Here is a 22,246-nt window from a genome sequence, read left to right on the forward strand (position 1 = left end):
ATATGTTCAAAATCTGAAGCAAATCACACAGAATTTCAGAATATGTGGACAACAGGAAGCAGCACCATTACCGATGTTAATGCTGTGGGGGTTTTCCCCCAGGCTACACAATACAGGCACACACATCTGAACTGAAGGCATTGAACTGCCTAGAGAAAAAGGCAGAAGCCTGACTACCAGCACAGCCCAGACTCCTTGTACTCAAAAGTCTCCCCATGAAGGACAAAAGGCTTTTGTGCTCCTTAGCATCAGAGTTGAGAGGATCCAGCTGGCAGAGTAACCTAAATCATCTGAATCCCAAAGAACAGCAGCTGACCTTAATGTGAGTGTGGGTGCACAGCCCAGTCCCTGCCTGCCCTGGCCTCTCCCCCACTCCCTAATGGGGTTTTTTCTTTCTACTCTTTTCAGGTCACTTGGAAACAAGGACCTGGCGTTTTCAAATCCTCCCTTTAAGCAATTCCCAGCAAAATGGGTTTGCAGCAGAGCTCTGTGTTGACGTGCACAGCCCCCTATTGCAAGAGGCATGGCTGCAGTGTCTCACAGTCCCACTCTGCATTGCCCCTCCAGCTCTGTGGGGTTATTTCAGTTTTTCTTTCAAAATGTGTTCTTTGTACTGTGGCTCTAAGCACTACACCAAGACACAGATTCCTGTAGCCAGAGGGAAACAGGGACATTTTCTTTATAACTTCTAATGTGATATGAAGCAGGGCAGTGGGTAAAGAGTTAATCTGTAAAATCTCTAAAGATCAGAGCAGAACAAAATGAATGTGGGCTACCATGCTGCCTCCACAAGCTAAAAAGTATTCAAAGGCACGATCATGAAATGTAATCTAAATTAATAAATAACTGGAGTAGTGATGGCCCCAAGTAACCTGATGCCAGAATTATGAATGGTTCTGGCTATGCTTTCTTAATTATGCCCTCACTTTTAACTCTTTTTTATCCCCTGCTTTGCCACCCTCTTCCTCTGTTTTGGCCATTTCCATGCCAAAGCAGAAAGGAAGAAGGGTAGCCTGAGAGGAAGCTTTCAACTAGCAGCTGCTGATGGATGAGCTGAAGGGTTGCAAGATGGGGTCAGATTCCAAGTGTCCATTAACTGCCTCTCTCAAATCACCCTTGGAAAGCACCAACACTTTCTACCAGCTCTTAATGTGCTGACAGATGGGCTCTGGCCAGCCCTGCCACAGCACATTAAGGAGTAAATGCTCCTCATCCCCAGCTCCCTGCCCCAGTGGGAGCTTTTGCCTGCATCCTGCTGCTCCTGAAGTGCCTGAGGCTGTACCAAAACCAGGGCTGGGGTTAAAGGAAAGGCACTGGGCTGTGAGCTCCTGCAGCTGTGGCACAGGCACATCTTCCCCTGCATCCGGCAGCGCTGCTGCAGGGATTAGTCATCAGCAGTCAGGCAGGGTTAGCTCAGGGTAGTAAATTCCTCTGGGCCAAGCAGAGCCTCCAGACCTTGACAGTCAGCCCTGAAGAGCTGTGATTTTTTTTTCCCTGTGGATGATCTCAGCTCAATGGACTTAGAGATTGGATCTGATCCTGTGACCTTTCTCACAGCACAAGTTGTTTGCTGAAATCAACCAGGACTTCTCAGGTGGGAAGGGACTGCTCCCATGGAGTAAAGAATGGGAACAGGGGCAGTAGAGATTTCTGCTGATGTTCTTTGTTGAGAGGTATTTTCCCCAACTTGTTCTTTTTGGCATTAAAACTATGCATTAACAAAGTGCAATGAGACCTGAATCAGTGACCCATTTCTCCCATTTTTGTCAAAAGGCAGATACACATCAAATATTAAGCAAGAACTGGAAGATCTCTGTGCCACTGTCTGCAGCCAGCTTCCTGTTGTGTTACATGTCACAATTTGTTATTAAAATCAGATACACAGGCCTGGTAAACAAGGGAGGATTGCTGAATGACCTGAGTACATTGCTAAATCTCCACACACAGCTGCAGCAGAGCTGTGATTTCCCCAAACATTAAACTGATCACTAAATGGCCTCCTATGTACTCCAAAATGAGCTGGCAGGGGAGTGGGAAGGTTATGAGTTCCTGAGCTGTCCTGCATGACCTGGGATGACCACAGTGCTTCCTCTTTGCAAGGTCTGCCTCCACACTGGCATTCCTTTCCAGGAGTTCCAGAGCTGACTGGATGAAGGCAATCTACAGGGAGCAGATAAGACCTTGTGTGCTGTATGGCACAGCATGCTTAGAGAAGAAAAGTATGTAAAGTTGGGCCTGCTCCAAGAAGAAAGTGTGCCAGCCTCGGGGCTATTTTTGCTAATGGAGTAAAAAGTCTCTGAGAAGTGATGACCAGCACATAGAACAGCCTTCCTATGGCATTTAAGTAGCAGGATATTCTTATCAAAGTTAATAAGAAGCCTGGCTGAATGCAATATATTCACAATTTCAAAGAGAACACATGGATGCTGAGCACCCTCCTTGCCCAAGCCAACGGGGCACCCAGCTGTGACCGTGTTCATTCACAGGGGTCTTAGGATGAGAGAAGAGATGAGGATCTGACTCCATGCTTCAGAAGGCTTGATTTATTATTTTATGATATATATTACATTAAATCTATACTAAAAGAATAGAAGAAAAGGTTTCATCAGAAGGCCAGCTAAGGATAGCAAGGCAAAGAATGATAACAAAGGTTTCTGCTCGGACAGAGAGTCCGAGCCAGCTGACTGTGATTGGCCATTAATTAGAAACAACCACATGAGACCAATCACAGATCCACCTGCTGCATTCCACAGCAGCAGATAATCAATGTTTACATTTTGTTCCTGAGGCCTCTCAGCTTCTCAGGAGGAAAAATCCTAAGGAAAGGATTTTCCATTAAAGCTGTCTGCGACACCCTGCTGATGTGGGGAAAAAAGCCCTGGACTTTGCAAGCTGGGGCTGAAACAGCTGCATCTCCCTGAGGCCATTGTACAATGGGTTTTGTAAGAGGTGACTGTGGAAGGATCCTCATCTCCTGGCCCCACCACAGCTCCAAACAAGGAGCTATAACTAAGCAAGACAGAAATGTTCCAGGTTACAAAGTGTCCAGCACCCACCGCTTCCCGCAGGCAGAGTTTCTTCAGCTCCTCCAAGCGCTGGCGCAGAGTCTCCTCCAAAGCCTCTTGCCTGGACTTCAGTGCAGCCAGCATGTCCTTCTTGGCAGACTGAGAGCTGTCTGACTCTTGGGAACCTGTCAATAAACAATGATTTCACTAGGCCAGCTGACAGCAGAACACACATCTGGAGTGCCTGTAATTTTACCACAGCCTGGACGCAGCCCTTCCAACAAGAAATGGGACTGTGACATGAAGCAGGTGCTACCCAGGCACTTCTGTTTACAGCAAATCCTTAATGTTTAAGCTAACAGTCAGAGATTCCACAGTGGAGCACATAAAGACATTTGTAACCATTATCTGGAAAAATAAAAGCAGTAAAACGATTCATCTTAAGATCTTAGAGGAAACCCACATACAATTCCCATGAAAGCTCCCAGGGGCAAAGTACAGTTTACAAAACCCTGGAGATGCATTTTTTGGAAATTAAATCTAGGAGAAACCATTTGACAATACAGCCTACTTCTTAAGAACTGCAATTATCCCAGTAGCAAACATGTAATTCAATCCACTTACAAGGCCTGTTCTATGAAAAACTGTAATGGAACAAAATTACCTAGGAAGATTCCGTAAAACACACCAAAAAACCCCAACCATAGCTCCTTCTGGGGTAGTAGCAGTTTCTTGTGAAGATGTAGGTTGAGATATTTAACTGCATGTCCAAATGGCTTGGCTTTTCAAGTGGTAATTACCAGCAATTCCCACTGAAGTAGGTCTGGGCATTAAGTCAGACTCTGTTGCTCAGATGTCATGACAACATTTGTAATTTCAGCTCTTCAGGGGAACCTCTTGATGAAGCAACCTCATCCTTTGTCCCTATGTTTCCCCCTCACACAATAAAGGATGGATATTCTCCTTATCCCTCCTTTTGCTGCTGGTGTATCAACAGAAAGATTTTTTTCCAGCAGCGACCTGCTCCCTGCCCCTCCTGAGCAATGGCACAGAGCAAGCAGACCTTTATTATCTGCAGCAGTCAGATACAACAGGATGCTACATGAAATTTTCTGTGCACCTGTCATCAGATGGGGGTTAGAGGGGCCTCCAAGCACTCAGTGAAAACACTCAGCCCAAGCAGGTTGAAAAAGCTGTTATTTCACAGAGCTTTGGAAGGAATCTGGGAACAATTCTTTATTTTGGCAGCAAAACAGTGAAATCTGTGCTTTCAGCTTCATCTTTCATTGCTACTATTCCAGCAGACCATTAAAGCTAAACTGAAAGGGGATTGAGGCAAAAATTGCCACAAAACATTTCTGCATTGGCTCAGGGGGAGCAGGGAATCTCAGAGATCTTTTCCACCAGTATTTTCTGCAGTTTTCATGAAGGAAGATAGTGGTATTTACTCAATGAAACACCTTACTTACACCTTTTACTGGGCTGTCCTGAAGTGAAGGTAGTGGAAAAGATCTCCCTAAAGGTCAGCCAGGCTGAGCATTATCAGACAAAGGAGGAGAACCTCACAGTAAGATATCTGTGTAATTGCTGTAGTCATCATTGTTTTATTTGTGTTTGCCCTCATAAAGCAACAAAACTCAACTCTGCAGACACCTCTGTGCTGGAAGAACTTGATGGGACCTTCTAGAGGAGCCCTGTGTTTGCACTGGCAGGGAAACTCCTCTCCAGCACTCTGGAGTAATTCTGAATAGTAACCCTGGTGAACAGGTATTAGAAAAACTGAGCTGCTGAATTTCTTCATGGACTTGTCAACAAACTGCAGAGTCCTGGTAAAAAGTTGCTCACGATTCCAGCAGATATTTTGAATCATTTTTTCTTTTCTGACAACTTGAATGACCTATGTTTTCCTTTCAACTGCTCTTCCCCTTTCCTTCCTCTGTCTGCTCCATACCTCCACAGCAGGCTCAGATTTATTTTTAAAAGCTATTCCTTTTTGCTGTGTGGGTTGCCACAGCAGCTACACAGAAACATTTACAAGCATCTGGCCAGCCCCCTGTGCTGATCTGGGGTGTGCCCACAAGAAGGAAACAAAAGGCTTCTGGCTGAGCTGGAAGGGACCCAAATCAAGCCCAGACAGTTCACAGCATCTGCTCCAGCTGTGTTTTCCATGTGAGAACCATGCTGGTCTCAACCCCGACACAATTGGTGCACATCTTGTCCACTGAGTGCCCATTTTGCCATCTTTTTCACTGCTCCCACAAAACAAAGGAACTGGAGGGGACCTGGAAGCATGCTGTCACATTCTGAGTGAAGCAATGGGATTACTGCTGAAACCAAAGTCATTCACTCACTGGCACTAATGTTTGGTTTTGAATTTTTATTTAAAAGCTGAATTATTTTGCATTATTGCTGAATTATTTTGTATTATTAGATTTTTATTGGCTGGATTCTCTGCTTGTTCTCATGGGTAAAAAGGAACTGGTAACTTGATCAGTCAAGAGAACCACCACTGCATGAGATGACTGTAAATGAGCAGAGAACAATGCTTTGTATTGCTGGGTGCCTATGGCTTCCATTAGAGGCATTTTATTTATAAATATGTATCAATCCTACCTTGAATAAGGCTGTGATCAGAGATCCACTTCTAAACCCAGTGGCAATTGACCCAAAAATGTCATGACAAATCAAAATACCGTAAAAACAACCAAGAAATAAACAAAGACCAGCACAAATCAAACCAAGCAAGCAGCTACTACCTTAAATCAGCCTTGTTAGATATGGTCAGTGAGTCATGGCTGCCCAGTGCCTTCCAAAGGGGATCAGCAACAGAGAAAAATCAGTCCTGAGAGATCAGCCTAAGAGGCTCCTACTACAACAGAAATGGTTGACTGGGAGGCTTTGTCAGGTGTTTTATCTCCCACAATAAGGGCTAATTCCTAATGCAATGGGAGAAATGTTGCTGAAATATATAATTTTCCTATAAGGCATTTGAACCTTTTTGTGAAAATTATTTTTCAGCCTCCTTCCCATTTGCAGTGCAAGGATTTACCAAACTCTACACACATTTCTGCAGAACCATTTGATGTCCCTAAAACAAAAAGTGTTTTGAAAATACACCAGGCAGCAGGCACAGGGCTTTCTCTCTGGTGGGCACCAGGAACCTGCTGAACTGGGGGCTGGTTTTATGTGGTATGTAGGGGGATATGTGCCCTTTCTTTCTCAGCATACAGGACAGGACACAGGCCTTGGTGACCTAAGTGTCCACTTAATGCCCTACTAATTTGTGGAAGCAGCACTCATCTTCAGATAACCACATGGCCCCTCTGAGTGATTTCTTCATCCACTGACATTCAGGAGAACATGAGCTGAGAAATGCAGGGGGGGAACATGGTCCTCCCTGTCCAACTCCTTCTCCAGCAGAATTCATGGCTGAATTCTTCACCAATGCTAACAGGCTGGGTTCTGCTCACTTCCACACTGGTGAGGTCAGGACAGTCTTGGGGATGTTGAAGGGGACATGAAGCACATGGGTCTCACCCCAGAAGGATCTGGTCCAGTGTTATGTAAGTACAGGTCTGCTGGGGTCCAAGACAAAGTTTGCTTTAAAGCCTGCCAAAGGGGTGAGAGCAGACCCCACTTTGGAGAGAAGAGTCCTACCAGTGACTCATGGGTTGTATTTCCTCCATCTATTGTAGCAGAGTGGAGTCAGCTTGGAAAAGGGATGAATGAGAAGGATGAAAACAAGTGGGGAGGACAGATGGGATGCTGAAGAGCAGAGAGAGCCAAGTCTTGGTGACACCAACACTGAGGGGAGAGGAGAGGAGATGCAACAAGGTGGCTGAGCAGCAGCAGCAAGGCAAAAACACCCAGGCATCTCTTCTCTGTCTCATTCTCCAAGTCTCCTGCTCCAGGAAAAACACATCTAAATATGGCAAACCCTCACACTACATCCGGCTGCTGGCTCCAGCTCGCTGGCATTTGGCTCAGGTCCCTGTGGAAGGTCCCCTGAGCAGGGAGGGAAGTTTCCCCCACGCTCACTCTGTGCCAGAGCCTGGGCTGACTCACTGCCCCAGGATGTCAGTGCACAGCCAGCAGCAGCCCCAGACAGCCCCTATCTCTGCTCTCTGCCCAACACATGGATTTCCTCTGCGGCGTGGTATTGAAACAGGATGACCCCTGTGGCAGGGAGAAATGATGAGGAGGATTCCTACTTATCAGAAGGCTAATTAATTACTTTATTATGCTGTATTATTCTATACTATATTACATCTAAACTGAATCTGCCACTCCACTGCACTCCTCTCATGACTGTCAGCCGACAGTCCCCACACACACACACACACACACACACTCTTGGCACTGATAGGCCAAGGAAACAAAACACCATCACTCTGGGTAAACAACCTCCATATTGCATTCTACTTTGGCACAAACACAGGCACAGCAAATGATAAGAATTGTTTTTCTTTCTCTGACATTCAGAGAATGTGAAACCCAGAAACATTCCTGGGAAAAACTGTGCCTTGCTTTTCTCTGTGAAGAGAAATGTGGTGACACCACGGGAGCTCAGCTGGAGCTGCTCCACAGAGGATGAGCTCAGATCTCCTGTGGGCTCTCTCCTTCACCAGCCCTGCACTCCCTCACTCCTGGTGGGTGCTGTGTGTCTGCTGGATTCACTCCAGCTGGGACACAGCCCCGCCGGATGCAGCGGCAGCGCTGGGAACTGCCTGCCTGGACTCTGCTGTGGTGTTTGCAAACAGAAACAGCCCCTGCACAGGAACCCCCACTGCTGCAGAAGGAATGGGGCTCAGGGGCTGGAGGCTCCTTGAACGTGCCTGTTAAAGCAGAGATGCTCCTCTGGGGTGTCTCCTCTGCCCACAGAGATGGAAGGTAGTCTGGAGTTCATCCAACTGTTGTAGATGGATAATGGGATGATTTGCTCTTGCAATTAAAAGATAACTGTTGTGTGAATATTAATAAAAGCTTTAGTGATCTATAGTTATGTTATTGTAGTTTAGGTGTCCTCTGTTGTCCCCATAGTTCCTTTTTACCCCCCTGTATTGTTGCCATCAGACAGCCAGGGTTGTCTAGGACAGGTACAAAGAAGGCTGCACATGTGTCCCTTACTTGGGGCAGTTGGGAATGGAAAAGCTGGGTGCTTAGGGGGTGAGGCATGGCAACACCTTACCTCCAATCAAGGTACAAGAAAGCAGTCTCCAGTGACAAATGGCAAAGAAGAGCTGATTGACAGACTTTGGGAGGGGCCAGGGCTGGCTGATGCAACCCCCAGGGGTATAAAAGACTGAGCATCCATCCTGAAGATGAACTGGCTGTGTGGTATGCACGAGGGGCAGTTCCCAGTGCTGCAGCTTTTTCCTTATGTAGTCCTCTGCTGTATTTTTGTTAAGGTTTAATAAACCTTTTTACATTTCTCACACAACCATAACCAGGAGAATACAGGGCTCCTCACTAGCTTGCAGACCTGCAGAGCTCTTATGGCACAGACTCCGAAGGAAAAATCCATCTTAGAACCAATCTGGTTTTGTTCTGCTGGCTTTGATTTGGTTCCTGCCTGTGTGAAAGCAGAGATTTCACTCACAGGCAAATCTCTCCCCAGATGTCCAGGGATGGCCCACAGACCCTGAGCAGAAGATCCTTGAGCTAAATCACAGCAGCCCACTGTCCTAGGGAGAACCCTTCAGATCCAAAATGAGGACAGAAGTTAGAGTCAGCTTCACAGAAATGGATTTGGGCATCAAAATTACAAATCTGCACTGGAGAGCCTGAGATCAAGGGTGTGGGAAAAATGAAGGAGCTGAGGCTTTTGTCTTGAAGTGCTGTGATCAAGAGGAAGCCACTTCCCAGTGTGTAAGACTTCATCTCCCCTCTGCTGTCTCTTGAGACTGTAAGTGATGTGGAGCAGTGACTGCCTTGTACTGCACAGCAGGATCTTCTCCAGACAGTGTGACAGCTGGAAGCAACAACAAACTTTTCCTTGCAGACTTGCTGCAAGCCCAGGGGAGATATGCCCCTTTTGGCACACTCCTCATGGCTCTGACAGCCCCCCAGTGAGGAGGAATGAGATGGAGGGAGGAAATGACTACAATAATTTTCAGGAAAAATAAAAAAGGACTGAGAATAGTAGGGAAGTGGGGGCAAACAGAGATTCATTCCTGACCTTGTGATTTCGAGTCACTTGAGGTATTTATAGCCTGGAAGTCTGCTGTGGCCACTTAATCATTTGCACTTATTCTCTCCAGCGTGCAGGCTGTACTGAGATAACCCATCATTGTTGTGGTTGTGTGCCGATAATCTTCGGCACAATGGGAGGAAACACAAAGCCTGGGACAGAGCCAGTGACTGTGCCCAGTGGGACAGACACTGAATGCCCCCTCCCATCCAGTGGGACAGGGATGGGCCACCTCCACCAGCCAGGCTGGAGGGAGGGGGATCTTGGAGCAGAGAGGTCTGAGTGTGGAAACAATCCAGGGTTTCCAATTTCCTGATACCTGACCTGGGCCAGACATTTTCTCTAAATACCTTCTTGTAGCTGCTTGTGGCAGCAAACTCTGCAGCTCTCCTCAACATTTTGGGGAGAGCCCTGTCCTCAGAGCTGGCAGCTCTGAAGGAAGGCACACAGAGGCAGCTGTGCTCACTGGCCCACCAGCAGCACCTTGACAGACACAGAAGCTCACACAGTCCCGTGAAGGCACCCAGGCAGGCAGATCCACCTCCCCAGGACTGAAGAAATGACTCACCTGGTCACTGAACTCTGGGTGGGTCTAGTCACTGGTGCAATTCTGGTGAGTCTACAAACCCTGTGCTCAGCCAGAAAGGTGCAGGGAGCATAGAAAGTTCAGAAATAAAAGCATGAGCTCCTATTTGGAATTTCCATACATGTAACCCTGAGAGATGCTGGCCTACACCAGCTTTTCTGGGCCTGATTTTTTGCTGGCTTTCACATGGCTACTGCTGTCTCCAGGTGTAAGAGCAGAAGCAGACCCCAGTGTTTTTTTTTTTTTTCCAGGAACACAAAAAGTCCATGTATTAACATGGAAACAGGATTACTACCAAGTAGCTCTCACAAACTTAGGAATGGTGCCCAGGAGGCTGAGATCTTGGAAAGACCTTAAGAGCTTTCTTGGGTACTTAACGTTATTTACTTTCCAGCAGGAGAGCTGGAAAAAATGCCAAATAAACAAAGACTTCCAACAACCTGACCCCAATCTGGGAGCTGCTGAGCTACTGCAACTCCCCAAGCTATGGGAGGCACAGACAGAGGATTGTATACTTTGTCAGGAAGAGCTCAGGAGCAGAAAGGCAACTCTGTTTGCAGGGAAGGCAAGGAACTGCACAGCAAGCAGCTCTGGAAGCACTGCACATTTTAACCCCTTGCTGAGCATTTTCCAAGCAGGGTTTTAAGAGACATGAGGGATACAGTGATGCAAAGCTAAATTACTACATCAGTGTGGGCTCAGTTTTAAAGCATTTGCATTCTTAGATAGGTTCTTCCTTTGTCCAAGCCTGAGAAGGTTATTTTCTGCTGTTACACATCTCAACACATGTGGTTTTGATAAACTGGTGTGATGCTTAATAGAAGGTATTTAATTGTCTGAAACAGTTAATTGTGGTGATACCAGAAACCTTGCCCTCCTGAAGAGCTCACCTAAGCAGCTTCAAGCTCTTTGCTAAATATCACCTGCTGCTTTAAGCCTGCAGTGACATTTCTCACTGTTTTACACACAGCTTGCCTGGTTCAGACTGACAGCAAAGTATCAAAGAGTCACAACCTCCTGACCTGCCTTCTCCAGTCCTTCTCTCCTCCTGCTCTAGCTCTCCTCTGCATCACCTTCCCTTGGGTTTCTCTCACACATGACATCTTCCTCACACAGCAAAGTGCTCTAAGCCACAACAAGAAACCTTCAAGACCCTGGCACTAGTTTGGCAGAGTGCTAGGGAACAGTTCTGTTGAGCCTGGGACAGCAGCCAAATCCCAGCAACAGAGAGGCAAAGCAGATGTGCACTCAGTGAAGAAGACACCCTGTTTCAACAATGCTGAGGAACATCACCAGTTCCCAGCCTCAGTTTCCTTTGTGAGCTGCACTGGGTGATTGCTTCCCCACTGCTGGCTGGGCACTCCTTCACAAACCCATCTGCCAGATAAGCTGGACACCAAGGGATGGTTCGGGTAGAAACTGTGAAAGTTTCAGCTGGAAATTGAGAGGTTGGAGATGACATCCTGGAGTCAGGAGGAAATGAATGGTGGTGAAGAGAGAGGGGGAGGCTGCTGCCTGTGCTGTTTGTGGAGCAGTGTGCTGAGAGATGGACTGCCACCTGGACAGACAGAAAGGCTAAAGGGAAGTGACTTTCATTTCTGCAGTGCAGCCTCTGGCTGCTCCCCATTTACCATGGCCATGGCCCTTCCCACCACACTCCCTCCAGTTACACCTACCTGATGACAGGAGACTCCCGCTGCTTCCACTGATAATTTTGCCTTTACTCCCCATGTTGGCCAGCTTTGAGGTCTTGAGGGTTCCAGTTTCAGTCAGGTCAATTGCAATCTCACTCAGGCTTCTTGCAGCATGAATCTTGGACTGGAGGTGGACACAGGAGTTAGTAATGATTTAACGCCTTTTGAAAGCTCACAGAAAGAAAAAGACCTTTTGCTGTGGCAGGAAACAGGCCTCCACAGCAAACTTGGATTATTTTACAAGAATAGAGGCAATCTGGCACAGTATTCATTGCTGTACTTTTTACATTCTTAAGTGGGTACAATTCTGGCATTGCTTCCTGTTTGGGTTTTTCTCTGCTTTGCCATGCACATTTTTTCTCTCTTAAACAAAGGATGTATGGAGTCACTGTTTTACCACATACAATAAGAAACCTTCAGAAATGCCATCATAATAACCTGTTGAAAAGCTCAAAGGCTAAAGACCATCTCTAGCATCTAAAGGAAGCCAGAAGGGGCCTTCACAAATCATCAATAAGTTTTGGAACAAGACATAGTGAGGACATGCCTTAAATGGGCTGTCATGAGAAGCTGGAAGAAAATACTGACAAGAAAACACATTTAGGTTATTGTCCAGGCTAACAAGCTGCATGCAATGCCCCTACTGTGAGGGACCTCTTCAAAGCATTAACATTACTCTAGAGGAAACAACAGCCAGCCCAGCTCTGTAACTGGCCACATTAGGGCATGGCCATTGTTCCCCACCAAATGTCAACAAGATTGCTGAAATTTGTAATTACAAGAAAGTAAATAATGCACAGTACATAAACCTAGAGAATAGAACAGAATAATAGAATAGAATATTTCAGCTGGAATGGACCTCCAAGTGATCTCAGCCCATTGCTCAAATCTTACAAGCCCTGTGCTTCTGATCTTCCATTAATCTGTCCTTGCAGGGCCACTGATCTGCAATTTTAATTTCCCAGAACACAGAAAGCTGTTGGCACATTTTGCCAAGACTCTCCAACTGCAAGAAGAGTTTTATCCAAAAGGGGGTGAAGGCCCAGCTCAAGATCACTTGAGCATTCACCTCTGCACCTTCTCAAGGGCAGAAGAGACTCAGCCCTGGCCATACAGCTCAGGAGATGGACACATCATGACTCTGCTAACAAATCAAAGCTGATTGATGTCCACATAGCAGGGTGAGATCTGCTCCCTCTGGAAGTAACATGAAACAGGACAACAAGGAATGCTTGTTATGATGGAATCTTCAGTGTTACTTCACATCCTCAGGAAGAAGAAACCATTCCAACAAGAACTAAACCTGAACTGATGGCTGAGTGTTCACCACTGAGCTTCTTAGCTCTGTTGCTGATGTGCTGCGGGGCTTTGGGTAAGACACTTAAGGTTAAGTTCTTAGTGATCCCCACCTCTGTTTGCATATCAGTGAAATAATAAGGGAAGGAAAATGTCTCCCTGTAGCACACTGTATTTTTAAGATTAATTTAAGACTGCAAATGAAGACAGCACTGGGAAAGCCTTACACTGAAAACACCCTCAGAAGTATTATCATAATTTAATATTCTTGGGTATTTATAACCTCCATCACTGCCATTCTGAGGAACCCAAATGCCTCACAAGCTTATTTCCTCAACAACCCCAATGACAGGGCATGTGTTATCACTTGTTTGCAAGAGTGAACAGTGCAGTCCTTGTGAGTGCAGAGGCTGAACTACCTGACAAGATATCAGAGCAGATCAGTCAACCAGTACTGGCCCTCTTCAACTGATGTTGTAACCAGTTAGACACTTCTCATTTCCAGCAATTCATCCCTAAAATCAGCCCCAGGAGAAGGACAGCACTCTTTAGCTTCTTGGATCAGATGTTTCTGGTCAGAAAGAAGGCCTGTGAAACATCTTCTTCAAATAGTTCTGGAAGGTTAGTTCCAGGTGAAGAGGAAAATCACTGCTTTTATCTCATGAGATTTCCTTCTACTGAAGTCTTGATAAGGAGCATAAACATGGACTGCTCTCCTGCTGCAATGCCAGACCTTTGGAGGTAACAAGCCTTCCAACTGACTTATCCTGCTGATAAATCCCCTGCAGGTGTGTATGTGCTGTGTAACCCTATGTATCTGTAGGGTTATGTGTACTTGGTATAACCCCAGGAAACAGCTATGATCAAACCCAGTGTCTGCCTGACCCAACACTGAGTCCTGGCAGTGGATGCCTCAGAAAGGCTCAAACCCCAGGTCTGCATGGACAGATCCATCTCTCCTGCTCCATGAAGCAGCAGTTTTCTGTTTTATTTGGACAGTTACAGCAAGAAGCCCTGTAGTTTATTGCCACCCATTTTCAGAATGCAAATTAGGGCACACTCTGGCCCTACCTGTCTGGCTGGGCACCAACCAAAGTGCTGAGTGAGGGCAGTGTGGCTGCTGGGTGCTGCTGTGGTCCTGGCCAAGGAGCAGTGGCTGGAAGTGTACCCTATACAGGGCAAACGAAGAAGTGATATAAGACTGGAGCCAGGAGAGAGGAAAAACAAACCAGCAGACAGGATCAGCAGGGCAGAGAGAGCTTCCTCTGCAGAGGGTACAATTCAAACCTGCTGAAACCACAATTGCAGTTGTGCTAGTGGTGCTCTGCACTGAACACTGCAGATGAAACATCTCCTGAAAGGAATGGGGTTAACTTTCCTTGCTGCTCAGTCCCTGCTGCCTCCAGCAATGCCAGTCAGCATTGGGTGGTCTGTGCACTGGACAGGCTCTCAGCAGCAGCAGGAATCAGAGCAACAGCTCATTTCACACAGGCCACTGAGCAGCAGCCAGCTCTGGCCCGTGCAGGCTGTGTGCTGCAGCACAGCACTGCAGAGCTGGGTTACACCTCATTAGTGCTCCCCCAGCCCCACAGTCCCTCCAGGCTCACAAATTTGAAGCACTTAGCACAGACCTGCCAAGTCTCATTTACATGGAGGAAGACTGGCTCGTTCATGAGTCATTTCAAAGCATGGGGCCAAACTGATCCCCAGTGCTGTTCTGACAGGGTCAGAGGGTGAAGAAAAATCCATAAGTGAAATGAGGAAGAAGATGGACACTAGGGATGAATTTATCCCTCTTGCTGCAGTGATGGGGCTTTGCTGGAGGTGATTTTTTGAAACCCTTGGCCTATTTCCTACCAGTTCATTCAGCCAAAAAGCCTTGCATTGGAGGAATGTGGTGTTGAAAATTCCCACAAAATGGGACTTCTCAAGGTTTCTAGGCCAAGTGTTTGATTGACTCAGTGCAGTCAACAGAGCAAAGACATGCCTTCAAGTCCTGCTGCATGTGTCTCCTGGAAAAAAAGGGAAGCTGACAGGAGTTCTGCATGCTGACAAGCTCACTTGGGAAGCTGGGGATCTTTTCTGTCTCCATGCTCTGCCTGGATTGCAGGGAGAGAGAGACAGATCAGCAGGGAGCAGACGCTGGGTTCCCAGGGAGCTGGCAGGAGTTCAGCACGGAGTGAGGCTGGGACCTCATTTGCAAAAGGGTCACAATGCAGGCAAAGAGGATTTTATTTCCTTTTAAAATCAAGTGAAGGGTTTTCTTTCCAGTGGAGTTGTTGGTCCAGATCCAACTGGTGCCCAGTTATGTGAGGAGCAGAGTTCAAGCTTTCTTTATCACTGTGTCACATCTCCCAGCATCTAATCTACATCACTGGAGCAAAGGCTCAGCTCTACACTGAGCTCCAGCAGGCTTTTTCCTCTAAGTTTGTTTTTGTTTTTCTTTCTTTTGTCAAAATGATATGAAATGCCAAGTTTGGACATGAAAGGAAGGAATATCTAAGTTTGCTTTGAAGTTGAGGATTCAATTGAAGTGGGGCCTGAGATTTAAGGGGCTGCAAACCCATGCGACCTTAAACTCAATAAATGTTTGTCTAGGTCCCTGAGAGCTGAACCAAAGACATTTCACATTTTCACATCACCCCACCCTGGGGTATGATTTACTATTTTCCCAAAGTGAAGCTCACATGAGCACTATGTCCTTGAAGGGACCAGCAGGATGAACTGAACAGATCAATTAAAATTGATCTATCAATATTGACAGCGTCACGTCAAAGATGAGGACAGCAGATGAAAACATCGGTTCCCTTAAGAGAAAGGGACAAAAATATTTGTATGCTTTAACTTCAAAGCCTCAGCATGACCACTGGGATTATTGTGACAAAGCATGCTGACATGGTCACAGACGTGACAGGTTGACAAACGAGGGCTGGTGGGTGGTGCTGCCTGTGGGAGTGTGAGAGAGGGGAGATAAAACTGAAACACAATCTGCCAACAACAAAAGGAGTCACTGAAGGGAAGTCCTGGGTGTTTCAGAGACCCAGTTTCTTACCAAAGAAATGAGAGGAGGAGGGAATCTCCTTTTGTTTGTTGGTTGCTTGTGACCTAAATACCTTGCAGCTAGATCAGCAAATCCATCTGGCTAAAAGTAAAGAAAAATAAACTTCTATTTGCTTGAAATTTATCCCTGAGATGACAGAGAGGACTATGCACTGCCCTGATGGTCCTGAGCAGAGAAGGGGGACAGGAAAGCTTCCCTTGGTATCAGTGAGTATTTAATTTTGTCCATATTACAGCTGGCACTTAGGCAGGGCTACATCCCTAAATTCAATACAGCTTACAACAACTATGGTGAAACCTGGATTTTTGCATTAGATGAGACATGGCCACAGTGAGTGCAACCATGCCCAAGGCATCCAAAAGCCCCACCCCCTCTAAAATAAAGTCACAGAGCTTATGATGGGGAAAGCAATGTCAGAAGGGCTTAGAACAAGTGGGACTAACAGTGGGGACACACTCATGGCCCTCCATATAATTCCAGACAGCCAACTCGATTCATTTAACTGGCAGAAAAAATAATGCACTGAAGAAAAGCAGGAAAAAGAATTATTTTTCTGCCAGTTTAGTGGGCTGAACTGGCTCATGAAGGGACCTGATAGGGCCAGGGCCAGAGCAAGGAAGGACACACCCCCAGCCTGAATGTGCATGCAGTGCTTTCAACAATAGCAAGATGTTAGGATTGTTTCAGGCATTTGGAGGATCATCACCTACACATTCTGCCATTTCACCAGAGATGAGGACCAATGCAGGTCCCCACTCAGGACAGGCTCTGTCTTCTCTGTGAAGCTTTACACCAGTGTGCTCATATGGAGAGGGAAGTCTGCCTGAGAACTCTTTTCTCTGTATCAAAGTAATCTCAGAGTGATCAAAGCAATCTCCTGCTGCTCTGGGTATGCCTAAAATTACTGATGAAAAGAATTAAGAGGAAGAACACATACTCCTCTGGTTTCAAGGTGGTTTCTTTTGTGTATTGCATGGCCCTTTGTGCAGCACCAGTTTGTGATAGCTCCTTGTACAGCCAGGCTGTCGAGCCTCCTGGCCCCCCTGCTAAAATAATATCCCTACCCCTCCTTTCTAGGAAAATACAATAGCAAAAATCAAGGCACAGCAAGAAGAATCCAGAGACAGTTGCAGGTTGTGAAGCTACTTTGAACTCAGTTATTGGAAGCTGCCCTAACTTTATGACAGACATGGAAACCATCCAGAGAGGGATGTTGACCCCATCTGCTTGCTAACTTTGGCTCCTTCAATTTGGCCACAGTTCAATACAACCTTTTCCTCAATCCTTACTCCCATAGGTGTGAATTTGAATACAAATTTTCTCAATCTGGCCAGGACTAGAAAATGTCCTCAGTAAATTTGCTTTTTTTTGGGATCTTGAGCAGAAAGGGAGGGCAGGGAAGAAGCCACCATCTGGACCTGATGTGGCTGGGACTGTGGGGAGTGAGAAGGACTCACCCACCACAACTGTCACTTCTCATGCTTACCTTGCTTTGCTTCCTGTCCAGGTAGAACTGGTGTTGACTAATGGCCATAGCCCAGATGGACTTTATTAATGCTGGACAGGCATACCACGTGTGCACAGCAATGCCACTATGCCCAAAAGTCCTCCTGGTCACAGATGCCCTGGAGAGGAGAAAAGAATGAACTGGGGTTACACAAAGGTTTCACCAGGTTGCTTTCTGTGGCAGAACCTGTCACAGATCTCATAGTAAAAGCTGCTGTCTTTACTTGTGCTAATGGGAAAAAATGTTTAGAAACCAACAACAAATATCTAATCAAGCCAGGAGAGCATTTACTTCAAATATCTCCTCAAGACTGCAATCTCCAGAGGACTAACAGTAAAGATCATCCAGTTTGCCCAGCTCAGACTGTATCCCTGGGTCTGGTTGATGCTGACTTGCTGCATATCCCAGGGGAGCCACCAAGGCCAAAGCCTGCATGAATCCCCTGTGTCTCATCACATGCAGAGACATCTGAGCCCAAGTCCTCACACCCTCCACTGCCTCCCAAACATCAGGATGCAGGTAACAACTAAAGATCCACAGGATCAAAGGCTGCTTTAGGAAGTGTGAGAGAAACTCTTCATGAACCTGCTTTCCCCACTTGTAAACAGATGTAGCAGGATTTGCCACATGGCATGGGGGCAGGGAGTTGTGAGGCTCAGAGGGGGCTGCCTGGTGCCCCTGGAGAGAAGAATGGGACTCAGTGATTAGCTGAGTGAATTTAAAAACAGGAAAAATAAGAGCTAAATATTTCCTCTCTGGGACTCCCAGTTGTTCTCAAACATTAGCAAAAAAACACAGGTTAGGTTTCCCCCTGCTTTCACAGCTGTACAAACCTGCTTGATTATTCCTCCCCATCCCTCAAAAGCAACCCCACCAGCAGAGCCCCTGACACCAGCAGAGTCCACATTCAGGCTCTCAGCCTGAATCTCTGGAACTCCTCCCACTGCAGGGATGGAGCTCTGACTGGAATAAACCACAGCACTGACCTACAGAGCTCCAAATAAATGAGGGCCTCCTCTCCAGCCTGTTAAGATGGGTCTTGTGGTAGAGTGGGATTATGAAATGATGTGGCACGGGTACAGAGGCTTGCTCAGAAGTGTGACACCTTTAGGGACATGGATGGTGAAGAGGGACCAGTGCAAGAGACAGCCTGGGGTGTGCTACACAGAAGTGCCAGAGTCCACATTCAGCAGGGACTCTGAGCCATGCAGGTGTGCAGGTGGCACTGCAGGACAGCCCAGGAGCTCTACTGTGCCATGCAAGGGGGAGTCAGCTCTTTCACCAGCACTCACAAGTCCTCAAGCCTGCTAAGGTTCCCCTCCTGCACCTGTACCTGCACCTCTCTTCTGGTGCCTGTGGGCCACTGCCTTGTCCAAAATTGGAGGGGTGAACAGATGAAGAAAGTTGTGATATTGCCAAGAATGAAAGAAAACCAGAACTCTGCAGCAAAATGAGAATTGCTGGCAATGTTCAGTCTGGGACAGGGCTGACAGCCATTGCACCAGGGCTTTTTCAGTGCTTCAAAATGTGTTAAAGTCAAATTATGGAGCTACAAATCAGAGTGAAATTTCTGAGAAAGCAGCTGTGGCCAATGCAAACAAGGTCTGAGACAAGTGGGATCTCATGATTCAGTGTTACCCTGTGCAGAGTCCTTTCCTTGTGAATGGTGCTACAGACCTTGTCCTATTACCAGTACTGTTCTTGGGAGAAAATCTCCATAGATGCAACTGATGGTGCTGGGCTGCCTCATTTCTGTCTCTGGACAGGGAATGAGGGCTGTTCTGGGAGGTGTTCATGAAGCTGAGACTGGAGAGTGGATCCAGCCCTGGATGCTTTATATTGGTCTAGGGACACAAACCACCACAGCACACTGGCACATAAAGCTCTAAGGAAATTAAGGCACTCAAATATGGGCTGAAGCCTTGATTCTGGTGTCTTCCTATTCGGTTCAAACACAGTTACTTCTGAATTCTTAGAAACATATTCTGCAATTCATTCATCTTTTCACTGTAAAAACAGTGATTTCTAATTTTTTTCCTTTTTGGAATCTGTACATATTTTCCTTTAAAACAGCAGACTCTAGATCATCTTCAGACTGTTGGTCAGAGCTGTGGATTTGCTTTTCACAGCTGTGTCTGAAGACCTGAGAGATATAGATCACGGGTGTTTTTTCCACTACTTCCCTCTATGCACGCTACATGCACTATGGAATTAATCCTGTTGATAGCCCCTAAAATGTATCATTTTCCTCCCTTATGAGATAACTAACTGCAGTGAAAGGAGGTTAAATGGCTTGTTGGGGACAGGAAGCCATGGGCAGAGGCAGGGTTTAAAAACATACATTGTGCTGGCCAGCCCTGGCCACAGCCACGGAGCTGTGCTCGCTCTCCTGACTGTGGCTTCGCTGACTCAGGCTCTGGTTTGGCTGGGAGGAGAGGAATGTGGAGCGAGCACTGTGCTGGCTACTCCTCCGCCTCCACACGCTGAACAACTCCTTGCAGGAGTCCATCCCACATGGCTGGGAGACTACAACCAGAGCTGTCCTCCCACCGTGCCACTGCACCGTGCTGCGCTGCACTGCAGCCTGAGCGGCAGCTCCACCTGGATGGTGCCACTCTGGATACAGGAACCAATCAAAATTATACAAAATCCAACCAAACCGATTCCTCTGGAGCAAGAAAGTAACGAGCTGACAACCCAGGACAGGGCTTTGTCCTCCTGGTGTTGAGTCAGAGAAACAGAGCAATGGAATAAAGAACGGAAGCTCTTCTGTGTCACTAATTCCTATAATCTAAATACAAATGAGAGACAAGAGGCTGCTCTGTGTGGTCACATTTCATGCACGACATCGAGTTGCAAATGCCACCATGATTTTAAGGTCCCAGAGATACTTCCTTTCTTTTTCTTGCAACTGCTCCCTCAGGAAACAGGCAGAACGTAGGGCATTTAGGGGCTCCTGCTGCTCCCAGCACAAGTTTCTGATGCCTCTCCAGCTGCTGGAGCCTCGGTGGGGGAAAGAGTGCACTACCCCCAGCTCCTGATGCTGGAATATCTCCCAGTGTATTCTCAACTTTGGGAATTCACTCTGTTAGATTCCATGTGACTGTTTACATGCTCAATATTAAGCAGATGCTGTACAATGACATGAGCTGCTTTACTCGCTGTTTGTTTTAACAAATGCACCTATGCAGACAGGCACCGTTGTACTGCTGTGGCTGTGCTCATATCAGGGTAAATAAGGATAGAAACTGCATGCAAAATTCCCCTAATAAAAGTACATATATTAATACACAGATAGGCATGGGAAACAGGTGAAACTGGATCACAGCAACACACTACTACCAGCAACACATCAAATCAGCCTGGGCAGAGAGATGGTTTCCATCAGTGGTATCATACTTACAGTGCAAATGAGACATTGCTTTTAGTCAGAACAACTTTCAGAGCCATACACTCACTGTGCGCAGCAACCATCCAGTAATGCAAACACACCAGGGGTGCTGAACGCACTGATGGGATGCAGCACAGTCCTTGGAACTCTCACATTAGGATTCCAAAGTAAGAAGAAAAGGGCTCCTGTGCCAAAAAGACTGATGGGCTTTCATCCAGGCTGCCGGTGGTAAACCTCTGGTTCTGTGCCATTGCTTTCAGTTGCACTACTGAATATTTATTTACAAAGAAGCGTGTGAGTACAAAATCTGGCACTCATCTCCGGGCTCTGAGCGAAACACGGGGACACAGCAAATCCTCCTTTCACACACGGGGGCTGCTAGCACTGCAGCCGAGGCACCGGAGCCGCACAGTCCCAGGGGTCACAAGGTGTCAGAACAGAGGGAAGGGGAAAAAAAACCCGCTGGGAGCCGAGGGGAAACACATCCTCAAAAACGCACACCAGAACCCGAAATGACCGGCTGAAAGGAAGCAGCAGCCCGCGGCTTGGTGCCCGCTGCCTCCCTCTCGCGTGTTCCCCTGCTCCCAAGCGCAGCGAGCCGCGCACAGCAGCGGGAGCAGCGCCCGGCTCGGCACTGCACAGCCCGGCTCAGCAGCGCACAGCCCGGCTCGGCACTGCACCGCCCAGCTCAGCTCGGCACTGCACAGCCCGGCTCAGCACAGCCCGGCTCAGCTCGGCACTGCACAGCCCGGCTCAGCCCGGCTTGGCACGGCACAGCCGGTTCGGCACCGCACAGCCTGGCTCACCCGGCTCGGCACTGCACAGCCCGGCTCAGCACAGCTCGGCTCGGCACCGCACAGCCTGGGCTCACCCGGCTCGGCAATGCACAGCCCGGTCCGTCTCGTGGCTCACCTGCGCGGATCGTGCACCTCCACGGAGAACTTCTTCTCGCGGAAATAGAGGTTCTCCAGCTGCCTCCATTGGAAGATCTGCAAGGAGAAGAAGGGGATGAGGCGCCTCGGCGCGCTCCCTGGCCCGGCCCAGCCCAGCCCAGCGGCGGGAATGCCCCGCTGTGCTCCGCCCCGGCCCCGCGTCCCGCCCGCCTGCACCCGCGGGGCAGCCCCGGGGCGGGCGGCGGCCTCCGTCCCTCCCTCCCTGCTTCCCTCTCCCCTTCCCTCCCTCCCGCCCGCCGGCCCCGCTGCCCGCGGCGGGCTCGGTGCTCGGGGCAGGCGGGGAAGGGCGCCGCTTTCACTTTGCGGCGCCAAATGTGTTGAAGACACACACAAACTCCGGGCAAACCGGGATTCCACTACATTTTCCTTGGAGGGCTGGCACCTGGCGTGGTGCATCGGCCTCTGGCACAGCAGGCTGTCCCCGGGGTGAAGGAGATGAGATCCCCCGCTCCACCCCAGTGCTAATACCCAGCTCTGCTTTTATCCCCGTAAAACTGGCAGGAGCATGACCGAGGGGAGTTTATCTGTCCCAGGTGCTGTCAGACTCGTGGTGGCGATGCCCA

The 22,246-nt window shown here is 47.8% G+C and overlaps 1 protein-coding gene across 6 annotated transcripts in view; it reads right to left on the bottom strand.

The window, feature by feature from the left end:
* FRMD4A (FERM domain containing 4A) overlaps positions 1-22,246 on the bottom strand; it is a 372,584-nt gene that overhangs the window by 20,519 nt on the left and 329,819 nt on the right. For all 6 annotated transcript variants that reach the window (XM_063153752.1, XM_063153753.1, XM_063153751.1 and 3 more), the window contains 4 exons: positions 21,643-21,719; positions 17,319-17,457; positions 11,458-11,599; positions 3,057-3,190 (listed from right to left, as the gene is read on the bottom strand). In XM_063153752.1, coding sequence (XP_063009822.1) covers positions 3,057-3,190; positions 11,458-11,599; positions 17,319-17,457; positions 21,643-21,719 — 492 coding nt within the window. The remainder of the gene's footprint in view (positions 1-3,056; positions 3,191-11,457; positions 11,600-17,318; positions 17,458-21,642; positions 21,720-22,246) is intronic.

Source organism: Melospiza melodia, chromosome 4, assembly GCF_035770615.1.
Source record: "Melospiza melodia melodia isolate bMelMel2 chromosome 4, bMelMel2.pri, whole genome shotgun sequence".
In the NCBI taxonomy this organism is placed as follows: Eukaryota; Metazoa; Chordata; class Aves; order Passeriformes; family Passerellidae; genus Melospiza; species Melospiza melodia.